The sequence below is a fragment of the Pristis pectinata genome, chromosome 22 (genome assembly GCF_009764475.1).
Source record: "Pristis pectinata isolate sPriPec2 chromosome 22, sPriPec2.1.pri, whole genome shotgun sequence".
NCBI classification, from domain to species: domain Eukaryota; kingdom Metazoa; phylum Chordata; class Chondrichthyes; order Rhinopristiformes; family Pristidae; genus Pristis; species Pristis pectinata.
The window spans coordinates 31,656,939-31,669,706 of NC_067426.1; the positions used below are offsets into that span (position 1 = coordinate 31,656,939).

The 12,768-nt window shown below is 38.0% G+C and overlaps 1 protein-coding gene across 2 annotated transcripts in view; it reads left to right on the forward strand.

The window, feature by feature from the left end:
• stk40 (serine/threonine kinase 40) overlaps positions 1 to 12,768 on the forward strand; it is a 71,418-nt gene that overhangs the window by 21,929 nt on the left and 36,721 nt on the right. For both annotated transcript variants that reach the window (XM_052036499.1, XM_052036498.1), the window contains exons 3-6: positions 909 to 994; positions 2,512 to 2,652; positions 3,692 to 3,913; positions 4,862 to 4,914. In XM_052036499.1, the coding sequence (XP_051892459.1) occupies positions 909 to 994; positions 2,512 to 2,652; positions 3,692 to 3,913; positions 4,862 to 4,914 (502 nt within the window). The remainder of the gene's footprint in view (positions 1 to 908; positions 995 to 2,511; positions 2,653 to 3,691; positions 3,914 to 4,861; positions 4,915 to 12,768) is intronic.

Here is a 12,768-nt window from a genome sequence, read left to right on the forward strand (position 1 = left end):
AACAAGTTTACCTCCACTTCCTGATTTGGAGGTGCAACACTGTTCCTTCATTGGTGCTGGATCTAAATGCTGGTGCTCACTAGTCAGTACCAATGTGTGAGCACAGTCATCTGAAGGACTTCAGGGTTTAACGTGTTGGCTCATTCTGAAGGGCATATCTGCATGTGTGCTAAGTACCTGTCCCTGCTCATGACGCTAAAAAAGAATGATAACCAGCTATGCTTGTGGTAATACTGATCTCATTTTGGCAGGAAACAGCTGAATTTGATCCTCAATCTGTGGGATTTTGCAGAATTTTGTCTGTATTGTTGTAAATATGTTCCAACTATAGCTCCTGGGATAGGGAGGGGAAAATATCATCTTGACATCTGCTTCTGATAGGTCTCAAGTAAGCCTTGCGTGGAAGATCTTGGTGAGGATGGGATTGAGGTTGAATATCAAATGTAGTAGAGCAGCCTATGAAACACGAGGTCTCTCTGAATTTGGAGCCAGGCCTATTGTCTTTAGAAACTGCCTAGATTAAAGAGTGTAGGGGGAAAGAAAATTTATCCTGATTAATTATTTAAGCATTGTTCTGTACCGATATTTTTCCAGGAATGGTTAAAATAAATGACACCCTAGCTTTGCCGTGTCTTAAGGATTGGAAATTGGGCTTTGGTCTCTACCAGGATTTGTCAGCTGCATGTTGTTTTTATGGTTTTTTTTTAGTGACTCAAGCGATTAGTCATACCGAGCTGTTCCCAGCAGGCACTTAATATACAAAATAACCTTGAATTTTAAAATGAGTAAAGAATCCTACACATTAGGGAAGTCTTTTATGCAATTGTTAGTCATTGGTCTTCCACTAAATTGAAAGGAATCTCTAGGGTATGCATTTTATTTTTAAAGCAATTTATTTTCTTGGTTAGGTCCTCGTTTAGGAAATTCACCTGTTCAGAGCATTGTTCAATGTTTGGCGAGGAAAGATGGAACAGATGACTTCTATCAATTAAAAGTGAGTAAAGGTTGCCTGGTAGTATTTTGTAAAATTATACAATGAACTGAGGTATTTCTATGCTTACACTTGCGTTTATTAAAAATGGGCCAAAGTTGCATTTTCACTCGGATAATTGCGTTGCATATTAGTGAGTCGTGAATTTTTAAACTACATTCACCTGAGCAGTGAAAATGATCAGCTGCACATCTTGTGTATCCAAAGAGATGTCTTAGGGATGAAGTACTACAGATTTGTCACTGGCATTGGTAATTGTAAAAGTAAATAAAAGCATATTTGTTAATTTGTTTCAAAGCAAAATAATCCCAATTTGTTAAATGAGTCCAGTGAGGTTGAAGTTAAAGCCCATGGCAGTCTTTTATCAGTTAAACTTTTATAATCCCTGTCCAGAAGGGATAGTCATGGGGAGGCTTCAATCACTGGCATTTATTTGTCATTGTATACCATTGAATGCAGCCAACAAGTCCACCTTGTTTATTGACGTTTGTATCCAGTTTATATATTACTTGTTTCTCCCCTCCAACTCCTCCCCACCCTACCCCACTCCTACCTCCACAAACATTGCAATTGTACATAGCTGACGATTAAAGAAATCCACTGATCTCACCTTTGGTGCTACCAACAATCAACACGCACAGATGCACTTTTTGTCCAGATCCTGTGGGATGATTGACTATTGAAATGAAATAAGAGGCCATGTCCTTTGAAGCACTGGAATGCAAGTTCCTGTGGTAAATCTATAAATGTGATTGCAGTTTTGAAAACATAGTATTGTATTGCATGTAGTTTGGTCTCCCAGCTCCTATTCCCACACCTGAAAACTGCATTTAATACAAGGTCATGCTCTAGTTTCCCTTTCCACAGCAGTATGTACTAAGGTATCTTCGTTGATTATCACCTCAGTTTTCTTTAATCGATTGGTTTGCAAAAACTTTAAGAACATGAAATAACAAACACACAAGTAAATGTTCTGATGCAATCAGGCTGGAAAGGAGATTTGAGATTTTGAATCGGCCATGATTCTATTCAATGGAGTGGGCTCAAAGGCCCCTAATGCCCAACTTGTCTTTTTTATGTTCTTATTGCTCAATGTGATTGGGAGAAGCGAACAAAGAAGGCTTTTTCCTCATGGGTTTATTAGTTGTTTAAGGGATAGTATATGGAGAAAGAGCTAGGGAACAGGATTAAAGCGGATTGTTTCCGTTTGAGTTGGCACAAGTTTGATGATTCCAAAGGTTACATACTGTGGTGAATTTATGATTATTTTAATAGACATATTTGGATCGAGTACAAGAAAAAATTGCTGCCTCGAGTCAATGAGCTTGTTTGCTTTTTATGTTAGTAGCTCAGTGATTTTTTTTGTTGTATCTGATTGGCAAACTTAATGAGAATTGGTTCAGTAAATACTTTATTTGCAAGATGTCTAAGTGCACAGAAAACTAATAGACACTCAGATTGATAGGAATTGTGAATTCTGACTTCATCACCACTTTACCCAACCTTTGCCCCTCCTTTAGATTCTGACTCTTGAAGATAGAGGTGAAGGAATGGAAACTCAGGAAGAAAGACAAGGAAAGATGCTTTTACATACAGAGTACTCCCTTCTGTCCTTGCTTCACAGTCAAGATGGAGTGGTGCATCACCATGGGCTATTTCAGGTAAAGCACAGTGCATGAGTATCTTAAATCATCCACATGTTTCTGGTAGTAGTACCTGTTGACTATTTTAATTTTCTTGCAAATGATTTCTCTGTTTAAGTCTGTATCAATTTGACAAAGTTCCATCATGCAGTAAAATATTAAAAGTGTAACAGAATCTGCTGGTATGTAAAGTATAAACTGAATTTGTCAGGAAGGCAAATTTGTTAAATCTTAATCTAGATTAGCCATTGAATTAGCAAAGAGCACACTTCCTTAGGAACTAAATCAAGGTTTCTTACCAATGGTTATTCCCTGGATTAGGCAGGTGCCCACCTAATGCTTGTTGGCCACAAGGAGGGCTCTGAGAGCAGAAGCAGTTAAAATTCATTTCTGCAACCTACCTGGTTTTTGGTTGGCACTTGGAAGTCCACACATAAACATGAACTAATGCAAAGTAATGCTAGAAATGTGGCCATGTCAACGTAACTTAATTGAAAAGTTAAATGTCTACTGGTTTAATATATTTTACACTTAAAACAAAGACAATTATTTACATATGTTAAGTCTAATTTGTACATCAATCTTCTGGACATCAAAGTGGATGAAGGTAAAAACTTGGGGGTTTAAAATCAAGTACATTTGATCAATTTTCATTTTTTTTTCCCAACAAGCAGTCCTAGTATCAGAACTTCTGCATACATTTTATTCATTCCAATCAAGACATCTTACTGTTACTTCAATTGTAAAGCAGTACTGTTGGCTGGAAGGGCAGCCTGTTCTTAAATGATCATGGAAAAAGTATTAACAGCCTGGAAATTAGAATGTGCTTCCTAACGTCTATAATGTGGGAGAGCCAATGTGCGTCAAAGATAAGTATGGAAGGAAAATGTGTTGAAGTGTTTCTCAAGTAAATGAAAACTAAGGTGTTCCTTACCAGATTGCAGTTGTAAAGCCTACTTTTATTTGAAAATATTACCTAGATTAGTGTCTCAGAATAAATTGGATTACATTCGCTGCTTCCAATAATCTGGTTCTCAATGCGTCTACTCTTTTACAGGATAGAGCTGTTGTGGAAGAGTTTGAATCAAACAAGCTTATACGGAGGATGAAGAAAAGAATCTGTTTAGTTCTCGACTGCCTCTGTGCTCATGACTTCAGTGACAAAACAGCTGATCTCATAAATCTGCAACATTATGTCATTAAAGAGAAGAGGCTCAGTGAGCGTGAAACAATTGCAATATTTTATGATGTGGTACGGGTAGTGGAAGCTTTACACAAGGTAAGGGGATGTTATTTAATTACTTTTTATTTGAGGTAGTGATATTAGTTTTGATGAGTAGGGCAAATTTTCTTAACTTGGATAGGTATAGGTTAAAGCAGTTTCCACCTTGCTATTGTGTATGTTGTGGTTTACCAAGGAATATCAGAGCTCTGAGTAAGGTTGTTAATATTCCAACCCCCTTTGGTTGTAGAGATGGTGCTGGAGAGTTAGTAGACTGCTAATTCGGTACAATTATTTTAAAAATACGGAGAGGATAGATTGAGTAATTTCAGGGCAGGCAGCCTGACGTTGGTAGTGGGCAAATTGTTAGAAAAAAGTAACCAATGTAAATCATTATTTAGATAAGTGTGAGAATTGAGAAAATTCAGCATGGATTTTGGTTCACGAATGATTGAATGTTTTGGGGAAGACTGAGCATTTGCCAAGGTTCCACAAGGTAGACTGATTAGAAAAGTAAAAGTCTATGGGATTTGAAGGAAAGTGATTTTGTTTTACTATTTTAATAAATTACTATTTATTATAAATTAGTATTTTTAATATAGTTACTATAAATTACTAGATAGTAATTGACAGTAATTTATATTACTATTACCAACTTTTACTATTCTGATGCCCATATTGCTTCTCCTTTTGTCGACCCATCCCATGACTGACACCTCATCTCCACCAAAAAGCCGTGTAATGAAGAGGGATCTTGAAAGATGTCCAAATTTTCTTGGACTATTTGATAACAAAATAACAAAAAAAGTCACATCCCTAACATGTCCGTTTGATTATGAATCTTTGAGAAATTATTTTCCCGAATTATTTTTATTCTGCTTAGTGCAAAAGAAACCAACCTATTGTCAGTCATAATCTTCAGTTAATTTAGTTTCTTCTTGTCTGCCCTGCAATAAGCAGCTCAATCACAGAAAGTAATATTTTTCTCCTTTTTCTCTTCTGTAGAAGAACATTGTGCATAGGGATCTGAAGCTCGGGAACATGGTGCTAAATAAAAGGTAAACTGAGACCTGTTTTTCTCTCAGCTATTGACATTGTTCATGTACTATTTTGTTCCAGATAGATGAGTATTAATGCGGAGGACTGGAACATTTAACTGTTTTAGAGAATAATGTCAGCACTGTTCTCAAGTAATTATAGTTGAACTATTGCTGTTTCCTCTCATCCATCCATTCATATGGTCTCAGATCTCAGACGACCTAACATTTCTTTCCCACTGATTTTTGTATTCCTTTTCCCTCAGTAATACCCACAGCTTTTGTATTTGTCATTACCAATTCAACAATAGATTCAGGCAGCTTTGTACTCCACGCAATACACAAACTCATTAGGATACCATTACTTAAAATAATTCCTGTTTAATAAAAACAGTACTCTGGAGCAGACTTTGATCCTCTTAATCTGGACTTAATTTAAATTCAGATCCAAAGTGCATTGCACAATTCATGAACAACACTTTATTGCTCAGGTATTTAATTAAAGCTTTTTCTTAGACAAAAATAATCAGTTGCATCAGAATTGGTTTGAGTCATCCAGGAGGCATTAGTAACTCATCACTTGGCAATGTTACACTTCCTGATAATCAAGGTGTAAGCATAAACTTGGAAGCGTAACTTCATGTGACAATTTAATGAGTTTATGTATGTAACTAAGTGTGTTTTGGAGATTACAAGGGAAAACCTGAGCTCGAAATCTACAGTGCAATCGGGTGCTGCTTATGCATCTCTGGTCACAGGGTACCTGAAAGGAAGAGACCTTTTCCTTGATCTGTAGTTATATTATTGAACCATGAGCTTCCCATTTGCTGGCCCCTGGTTGTGCTGCTGGGAGCTGAAACTCCTAGTGTTGGCAGGTAGGTTTTGCCCTTGGCAATCCAGGCTTTGCCAAGAATATTCAATGCACCTGATCACTGAGTCCCAGAAGTCTGAATGAATGGGACACTGAGACAAAATAGGAGTGTTTGCCTCGGTCTGGGTCTGGTGAGAGAGAGAGGGGGGCACCTTATCACCATAAAATAAGAAGGATATTCTGTCATATTGTGGTTCTTCCTACCTAACTTTGGTGGAAAGAATTTGGCAAAAGAGTGGCATCCAATTTTTAAAATCGCAAACCTTATTTTTAAAAAGATTTGAATATTTGGTGCTAAATAAACTAGCATTGATGTTTTTTTTATTGAATATTGCAAAAGATGATCAATTGTTAGCTTCTCTCAATGACAACAACCTTGCCCATTTTGTGAAGGGAAGTCTTTGTTCATAGGAGAGAAATGAAATGGAGTACCACAGGGCCTTTTACAAAATGTCACGCCTTGTGAATTTGTTGCCACTTCAGGGTGAAGTGACAAACTAGCTTACCCACTTTTTTGTAATTTATGTGGAATTTTTAGAAATTACCCATCAGGGTTATTTTAGCTTAAGGTTTCATAAATCCTGTTTAAGATTATAATGCTTCTGTTTACATGAATTTAGGTAATAAAATTAAAGTATAACACTTCTGAATTTTTACTTGATTATTTTTCAAAAAAACGGTTGTGTAAAATAAGAGGAATCCCACTGAAAAATGCATTTTGCTAGAATTCCCTATTTAAAATTCAGCACCAGGGAAGCTTGCCTCTTGGAGATCTTATTAGACTTGTTGACCTTTGAAGGATTGTAGGTTTGGAGGGAAGGGTAGAGGCTGGAAGTATTGGTTGATTTATGTTTATTAACTAGAATGTCATATGCAAGTCACAGCATCATCAACTCTCGTATTGAGCGTCAAATATTGGTTGAGATAATCAACACATTTCTAACAAAAGGTTGTTGACTTGAAGTGCTGATTCTATTTCTTTTTCCACTGATACTGCCTGACCTGAATATTAACAGCATTTCTGTTTTTATTATTGGTTGAGTTAGTATTTTCTGCAATGTTACCCTCTCTAATCCATCCATGTTATCTTGGTTGACACATATACTATTGTAGATTATATCAACAAAGTTACATTTGTTTCATGCCCTCTGCTGTAAATTATTAATAAAGCTTGTCCAGTACTGTACAACATTTCCCTTCTAAACAGATGCCCTGACAATTTAGGATTATGTGAAATCTATGGCACAGTGGCATCGTTAGTACAGCTGCTGTCTCTTAACTCCAGTGACCTGAGTTCAATCCTGACCTCCAGTGCTGTCTGTGTGGAGTTTGCATGTTTTCCCTGTGACTGTGGGTTTTTTCTGTGTTCTCTGGTTTCCACCCATATCCCAAAGACATGGGTTAATAGGATAATTGGATGCAGTAAAATTACCTCTATTTAATTGGTGATTGGTAGAATCTGGAGGGAGTTGCTCAGAATATGGGGAGAATAAAATAGAATAAATGTAAGTTGGTGTTCAGTTGGTGCAGACTTGGTGGGCAGAAGAACTTGTTTCTGTGCTGGCACGGTAACTGAAAAATCGGGTGCAAGAGATTATTTTCACACTATCCTTCTCTCAACCCTGTCTGTTCAGATGGGTGTGGCCATCTTCTCTTGGTGCTTGTGTACTGCACAGAATTTCATCATTTCAAACTTAATCTTAGTATATATCATGGGAATTTGGAATTCACAAACATAAACATAAACTAAGTTTCTGTTATTGGTTCAAAAATCTGAAGATGAATTTTACATTGATTGTTTTATCTCATTTGTGCAAATACACAGGATTTCAAGTACACAACCTGTCTAATTTTAAAGTGTTAATAATAGGAGATCATTCTGAGCACTACATTTTTACTGCATTTACGATTTGCTATTTTTTTTGTATTCATTCAAGGGATATGGTCTTCATAGGCTGAGCCAGCATCTTAATTGCCCGTCTCTAGTTGCCCTTCAGAAGGTAGTGGTGCAATGCCCTGAACTGCTGTGGTCCTTGAGATGTGGGTATATCCACAATACCGTTAGGGAGAAAGTTCCAGGATTTTTGACCCAGCAACAGTGAAGGAACAGTGATATATTTTGAAGTCAGGATGGTGTGTGGCTTGGAGGGCAAATTCCGGGCAGTGGTGTTCCATAATTTTGCTGCCCTTGTCCTGGTTTGGAAGGTGCTATTTAATGAGTCTTGGTGAGTTCCTGCAGTACATCCTGCAGGTGGTACAAACTTCTGCCACTGTGCGTCGGTGGTGGAGTGAGTGAATGGTTGTGGATGGGGTGCCTATCAAGTGGGTTGCTAAGTCCTGTATGGTGTCGAGTTTCCTGAGTGTTGTTGAAGCTGCACTCATTCAAGCAAGTGGATAGTGTTCCACCACACTCTTGACTTGAGCCTTGAAGATGGTGGACAAGCTTGGGGAGTTAGGAGGTGAGTTACTTGTCGCAGGGTTCCTTGCCTATGACTTGCTCTTGGAGCTACATTGTGTATATGGCTAGTCCAGTTTTTTTTTGATCTATGGTAACCCCAAGGATATAGATGGTGGGGGATTCAGTGATAGCAATGTCATTGAATATCAGGGGTAATTACTTGGCACGTGTATCATGAATGTTACTTGCCAGCTATCAGCCAGGATACTATCCAGGTCTTTCTGCACTTGGTTGTGGACTGCTTTCTTTTCTGAGGAGTCGCGAATGGTGCTGAACATTGCAATCATCAGCAAACCTCACTACTTCTGATCTTACGAGTGAAGTAAGATAATTGAAGAAGCAGCTGAAGATATTTGGACCTAGGACACTAACCTGAGGAACTCCTACAGAGATATCCTGTGGCGGAGATGATTAACTTCTAACCATCTTGACCATCTTCCTTTGTGCTAGGTGTGATTCCAACCAGTGGTGTATTTTTCCAGATTCTCATCTACTCCAGTTTAGCTCAGGCTCCTTGATGCCATACTCAATCAAATGCTGCTTTGATATCAAGGGGAGTTCCTCTCACTCGTTCAGCTCCTTTGTCAATGTGTGGATTAAGGCTGTAACGAGGTTGGGAATTAAGTGACTTGGGTGGAAGTCAAACTGAGCTTCTGTGAGTAGGTTGTTGCTAAGTAAGTGCTGCTTGCTCTTATCTGTATTGCGGAAGGAAAAGGAGGAAACAAGCCACAGTATATGTTCAATCACGGAACTTGGCATGTTCTAGTGCATTCAATTAATGGCAGTTGAAAATGTTCGGTTTTAATGGTTTTCACTCATGTTGATATATTACCATAGAAAGTGACGGATCACCAACATGATATTAAAATGTGCTTTATACTCTGTATATATGAATTCCTAGAATGATATTTTGGTAGGTATTCCCTCCTCCCACCTCTTCTTTATCTGACTCTTCTGTTATACCATAGGAAGAAAATGACATCTTTGTCATTTCATATTCGGGTAGCAAATCCTTGAAAGTGTCTAAAGAGCATGTATTTTTAAACACTGTTTTCGTGTGGTTAAAACTTATTGAACATGAACAGTGGAAATCTTTTGTAGCTTAGAAATAGACCTTTGGATGTTAAGGAGTATGGGAATAGTACAGGAAAGAATAAGATCACCCATTGTGGAGTAAACAAAGGTCCAATTGGCCAAGTGCAGCTTCTATTTCTTACTAAAGGTATTATTTAATAAGGTACTCAAGTTATCCAGTTTGATTGGGGAGTAGAAACTGCTTGGATCTGGAGCGGATAAGTGCACACAGAATATTGATGAAATCTTTCATTCTTAAATGCTTATTGTATGCACCTATGACCATAACTGATTTGAAGTGTTTTATGTCATTTCATAATTAGTGCACTTGTCTTTTCTGTTATTAAATATTCAATTTGATTAATGATGCTTCTTTTAACAGAGCAGGATTCATTTAGTAATTGCTTGCTGTGAATACCATAGCCTTGTCTCACACAGGAGAAATGTCTTATTCACATGCAAAGCTGTGTGTGCAGAGAGATGAAAGTGTTATTCAGCTTTTAACCAAAAATATTTGAATGGTTTAATGCAACCCATTTCAGTTTAGCGCTATTTCATTATAAATCTTAAGATTGAAGGAGGCATGGAATCTTTTGACAACATGGAATAAACACAAATCTATTTTCTATGAACTGGCTCGGAGTTTGGAGTTGCCCCCACACTATAACTTATTGTTGTGGTTTGCTATGGCATTGCACTCTTGTACAGCAAGGTGGCTAGAGAAAGTGAGGAAAGGGAATGCTGCTTTCATGTAGGAAGTTGTAAGGTTAAAGTTTATGCTGTCATGCAAAGGGAATGACTCTCGCAGAAGTCTTCATTATAAACAGACAATAGAATTTGATGAAGAAACCATATTTGGGTGACTCATAGAGTAAGATGTGTAACATGACGAGGCCTGCTCATAACTTATAATTGTAGATAATGTGGCTTTTGGAATAACTAAAGCAGTAGTACCTGTCTGGTGTGCACTGTGTGTATGTTGTGGTTGTTCATTTTCGTGCCCTGTTAATTTTCCATAATGTGAGTACCACTTTCAGTTGCAATAACTGTGTCTGTGTGTGTGTGGGATAGGGAGACATAGTACTTTGCATTCTCAATGTCAAGATTGTATTAAGCATGTTGGGGGTTGGGGCAGTGGCTTTGGGCAAGATTCCATTGTTGTAATAGTTAGCCAATGTTGCAGTACACTCGAGCACAAGCAAATAGGAGCAGGAGTAGGCCACCAGGCCTTTGAAGCCTGCCCCACCATTCAATATGATCGTGGCTGATCAATGCTGGCCTTAACTCCTCTTCTGTGCCATTTCTCTATACCCCTGTATTCCTCGATTTATCATATATTTATCCACCTCCACTGTAAATACTTATAAAGAATTCCAAAGATTCATCACCTTCTGCAAGAAGAAATTCTTTGTACGTCAGTTTCAAACGACCAGCCCCTTATCTTGAAATTGTTCCCTTGTCCGATATTCTCTCACTAGTGAAAACATCCCAACACTTAGACTGAATCTGGTCACCCTTGATTCTTCTAAAGTCCAAGGAATACAGACCCAAGCTAGTTAGTCTCTTGGTAGGATGGCCCTCTCATCCCAGGAATTAGCCTGGTGAATCTCCTTTGTATGGCTAATATTACTGCAGGTGACCCCGGCATTACAACCCTTCAGGTAATGGAAATTCACAGTATCCTTATCACAATGTGCCCTTCTACCTACTTTAGTATCATTGACAAATTTGGAAACCTTACATACTGTTCCTTTTTCCAGGTGATTAACGTAAATAGTGAACCATTGTGGGTAAGCAACTGATCTGGTGGTACTCAATGAGTTACCTCCTTTCAGTCTGAGAAGGACCCATTTATTCCAACTCTGTTTTCTATGAGACAGCCAGTTTTCACTCCACTCTAACACACTTCCTCCGATACCATGGGCTTTTAATTTATGCACCAGGCTCCTATGTGGCACCTTGTCAAATGCCTTTGGAAATCTAATAATCTAATACTACATCTAAAGGTTGCCTTCTATCAAGTCTTCTTGTTACATCCTCAAAGAAATTGAGGAAGTGTCTCAAACATGATTTGCCTTTTCATAATAACAATGTTGACTAGGTTTAATTACATTCAGCTTTCCTAAATGATCAGTTGTTTCCTCTTATTATTGACTCTAGCACCAATAGCTGTTAAGCTAACAGGCCTGTAGTTCCCTACTTTCTGTCTTTCTCCTTTTCTGAACAAGGAAGTCACATGGGCTGTTTTCTGATCTTCTCTTCTGGTACTCGGTTTAGGAAGCTAGGAATATTTTCAACCAATAAGTCCACTATCTTTTAAAACTCCAGCATTCAGTCCATAGGGTCCTGGCGACTTGTCCACCTTTAGCTTCCCTGAGTTTCTCCAATAGTTTTATCCCTTGTCATTGGGATTTTTCTAAATCCTACCATGTTATTTGAAGTTAGCCCATCTGATATCTTTATCTTCCACGGTATTTTGTTACAATTCTTAGGCTGCGGCTGCATCCTGCCTTGACACAGTGTAATGTAGGTGTTCTCTTTATATAATAAAATGGGAACTTTCAGTGTGACATTTTTATGCCTACTTTAGAAAATACAATTTTTCTTCAGAAGAGCAAACTTCCCTGCACCAGTGTGATTTTTGTTCCTCAATACTTCCCAGAGACTTTTGAACCTACAAGATTATGGGTACCTTTTGTAAACTCCAACTTCCTTCTTTTTTAAAAAACGTCAACTTTGTTATTCATAAAGAAAGTGTTTTTACATTTTTTTCTGCTCTCTCCTTAATCCACATAGATATAGTTTGATATGTAACATTAATTGTGCAGTACCTCACTTCTGGCCTTTTTTCCCTTTTGTTAGTCAGATGTTGATTACTTGCAGGCTTAATGTATTTACAACAGGAACCTGCTAAGATTTTCCATTGGGAGTAATTGTTCCTGAACTAATAATCCAGAGTACATAAATTTAAATCCCCTCATGGCAGTTTCAGAATTTGAATTTCAATCTACCTTTCATCATTGTTTATCAAGAATCAATCTAACTCTGCCTTAAATATTCAAACACTTTGCTTTCATGCCCTTTCAGGAAGAGTTCAAAAGACCCACGGCCCTCGGAGGGGGGAAAAAAGTTCACCTTGCCTCTCTGTGTGAAATGTGTAACTTTTTATTTTTAAACCCTATTGTTTAGATTCTCCTGCAAGAGGAAGCATGCTCTCCACTCCATCAAGACCCCTCAGGATTTTATGTTGCAGTCATGTCTCCTTCCTCTCCTTTGCACTCAGCTGAACCTCCATTTCAGCTGCTAAACCAGCCTGAGTAACCAACTGTCTAATTGAATAAGAAAATTTTGGTTAACTCATTTAGTCAAATCTTATGCAGCAGGAAATGCCATCTTGGCTTGCGCTGAGTAAATTAAATTCAGCAACTTTGGTAGCGGGAAGTGGCCATGTCTTTCTTTGGGCAAAGGCACA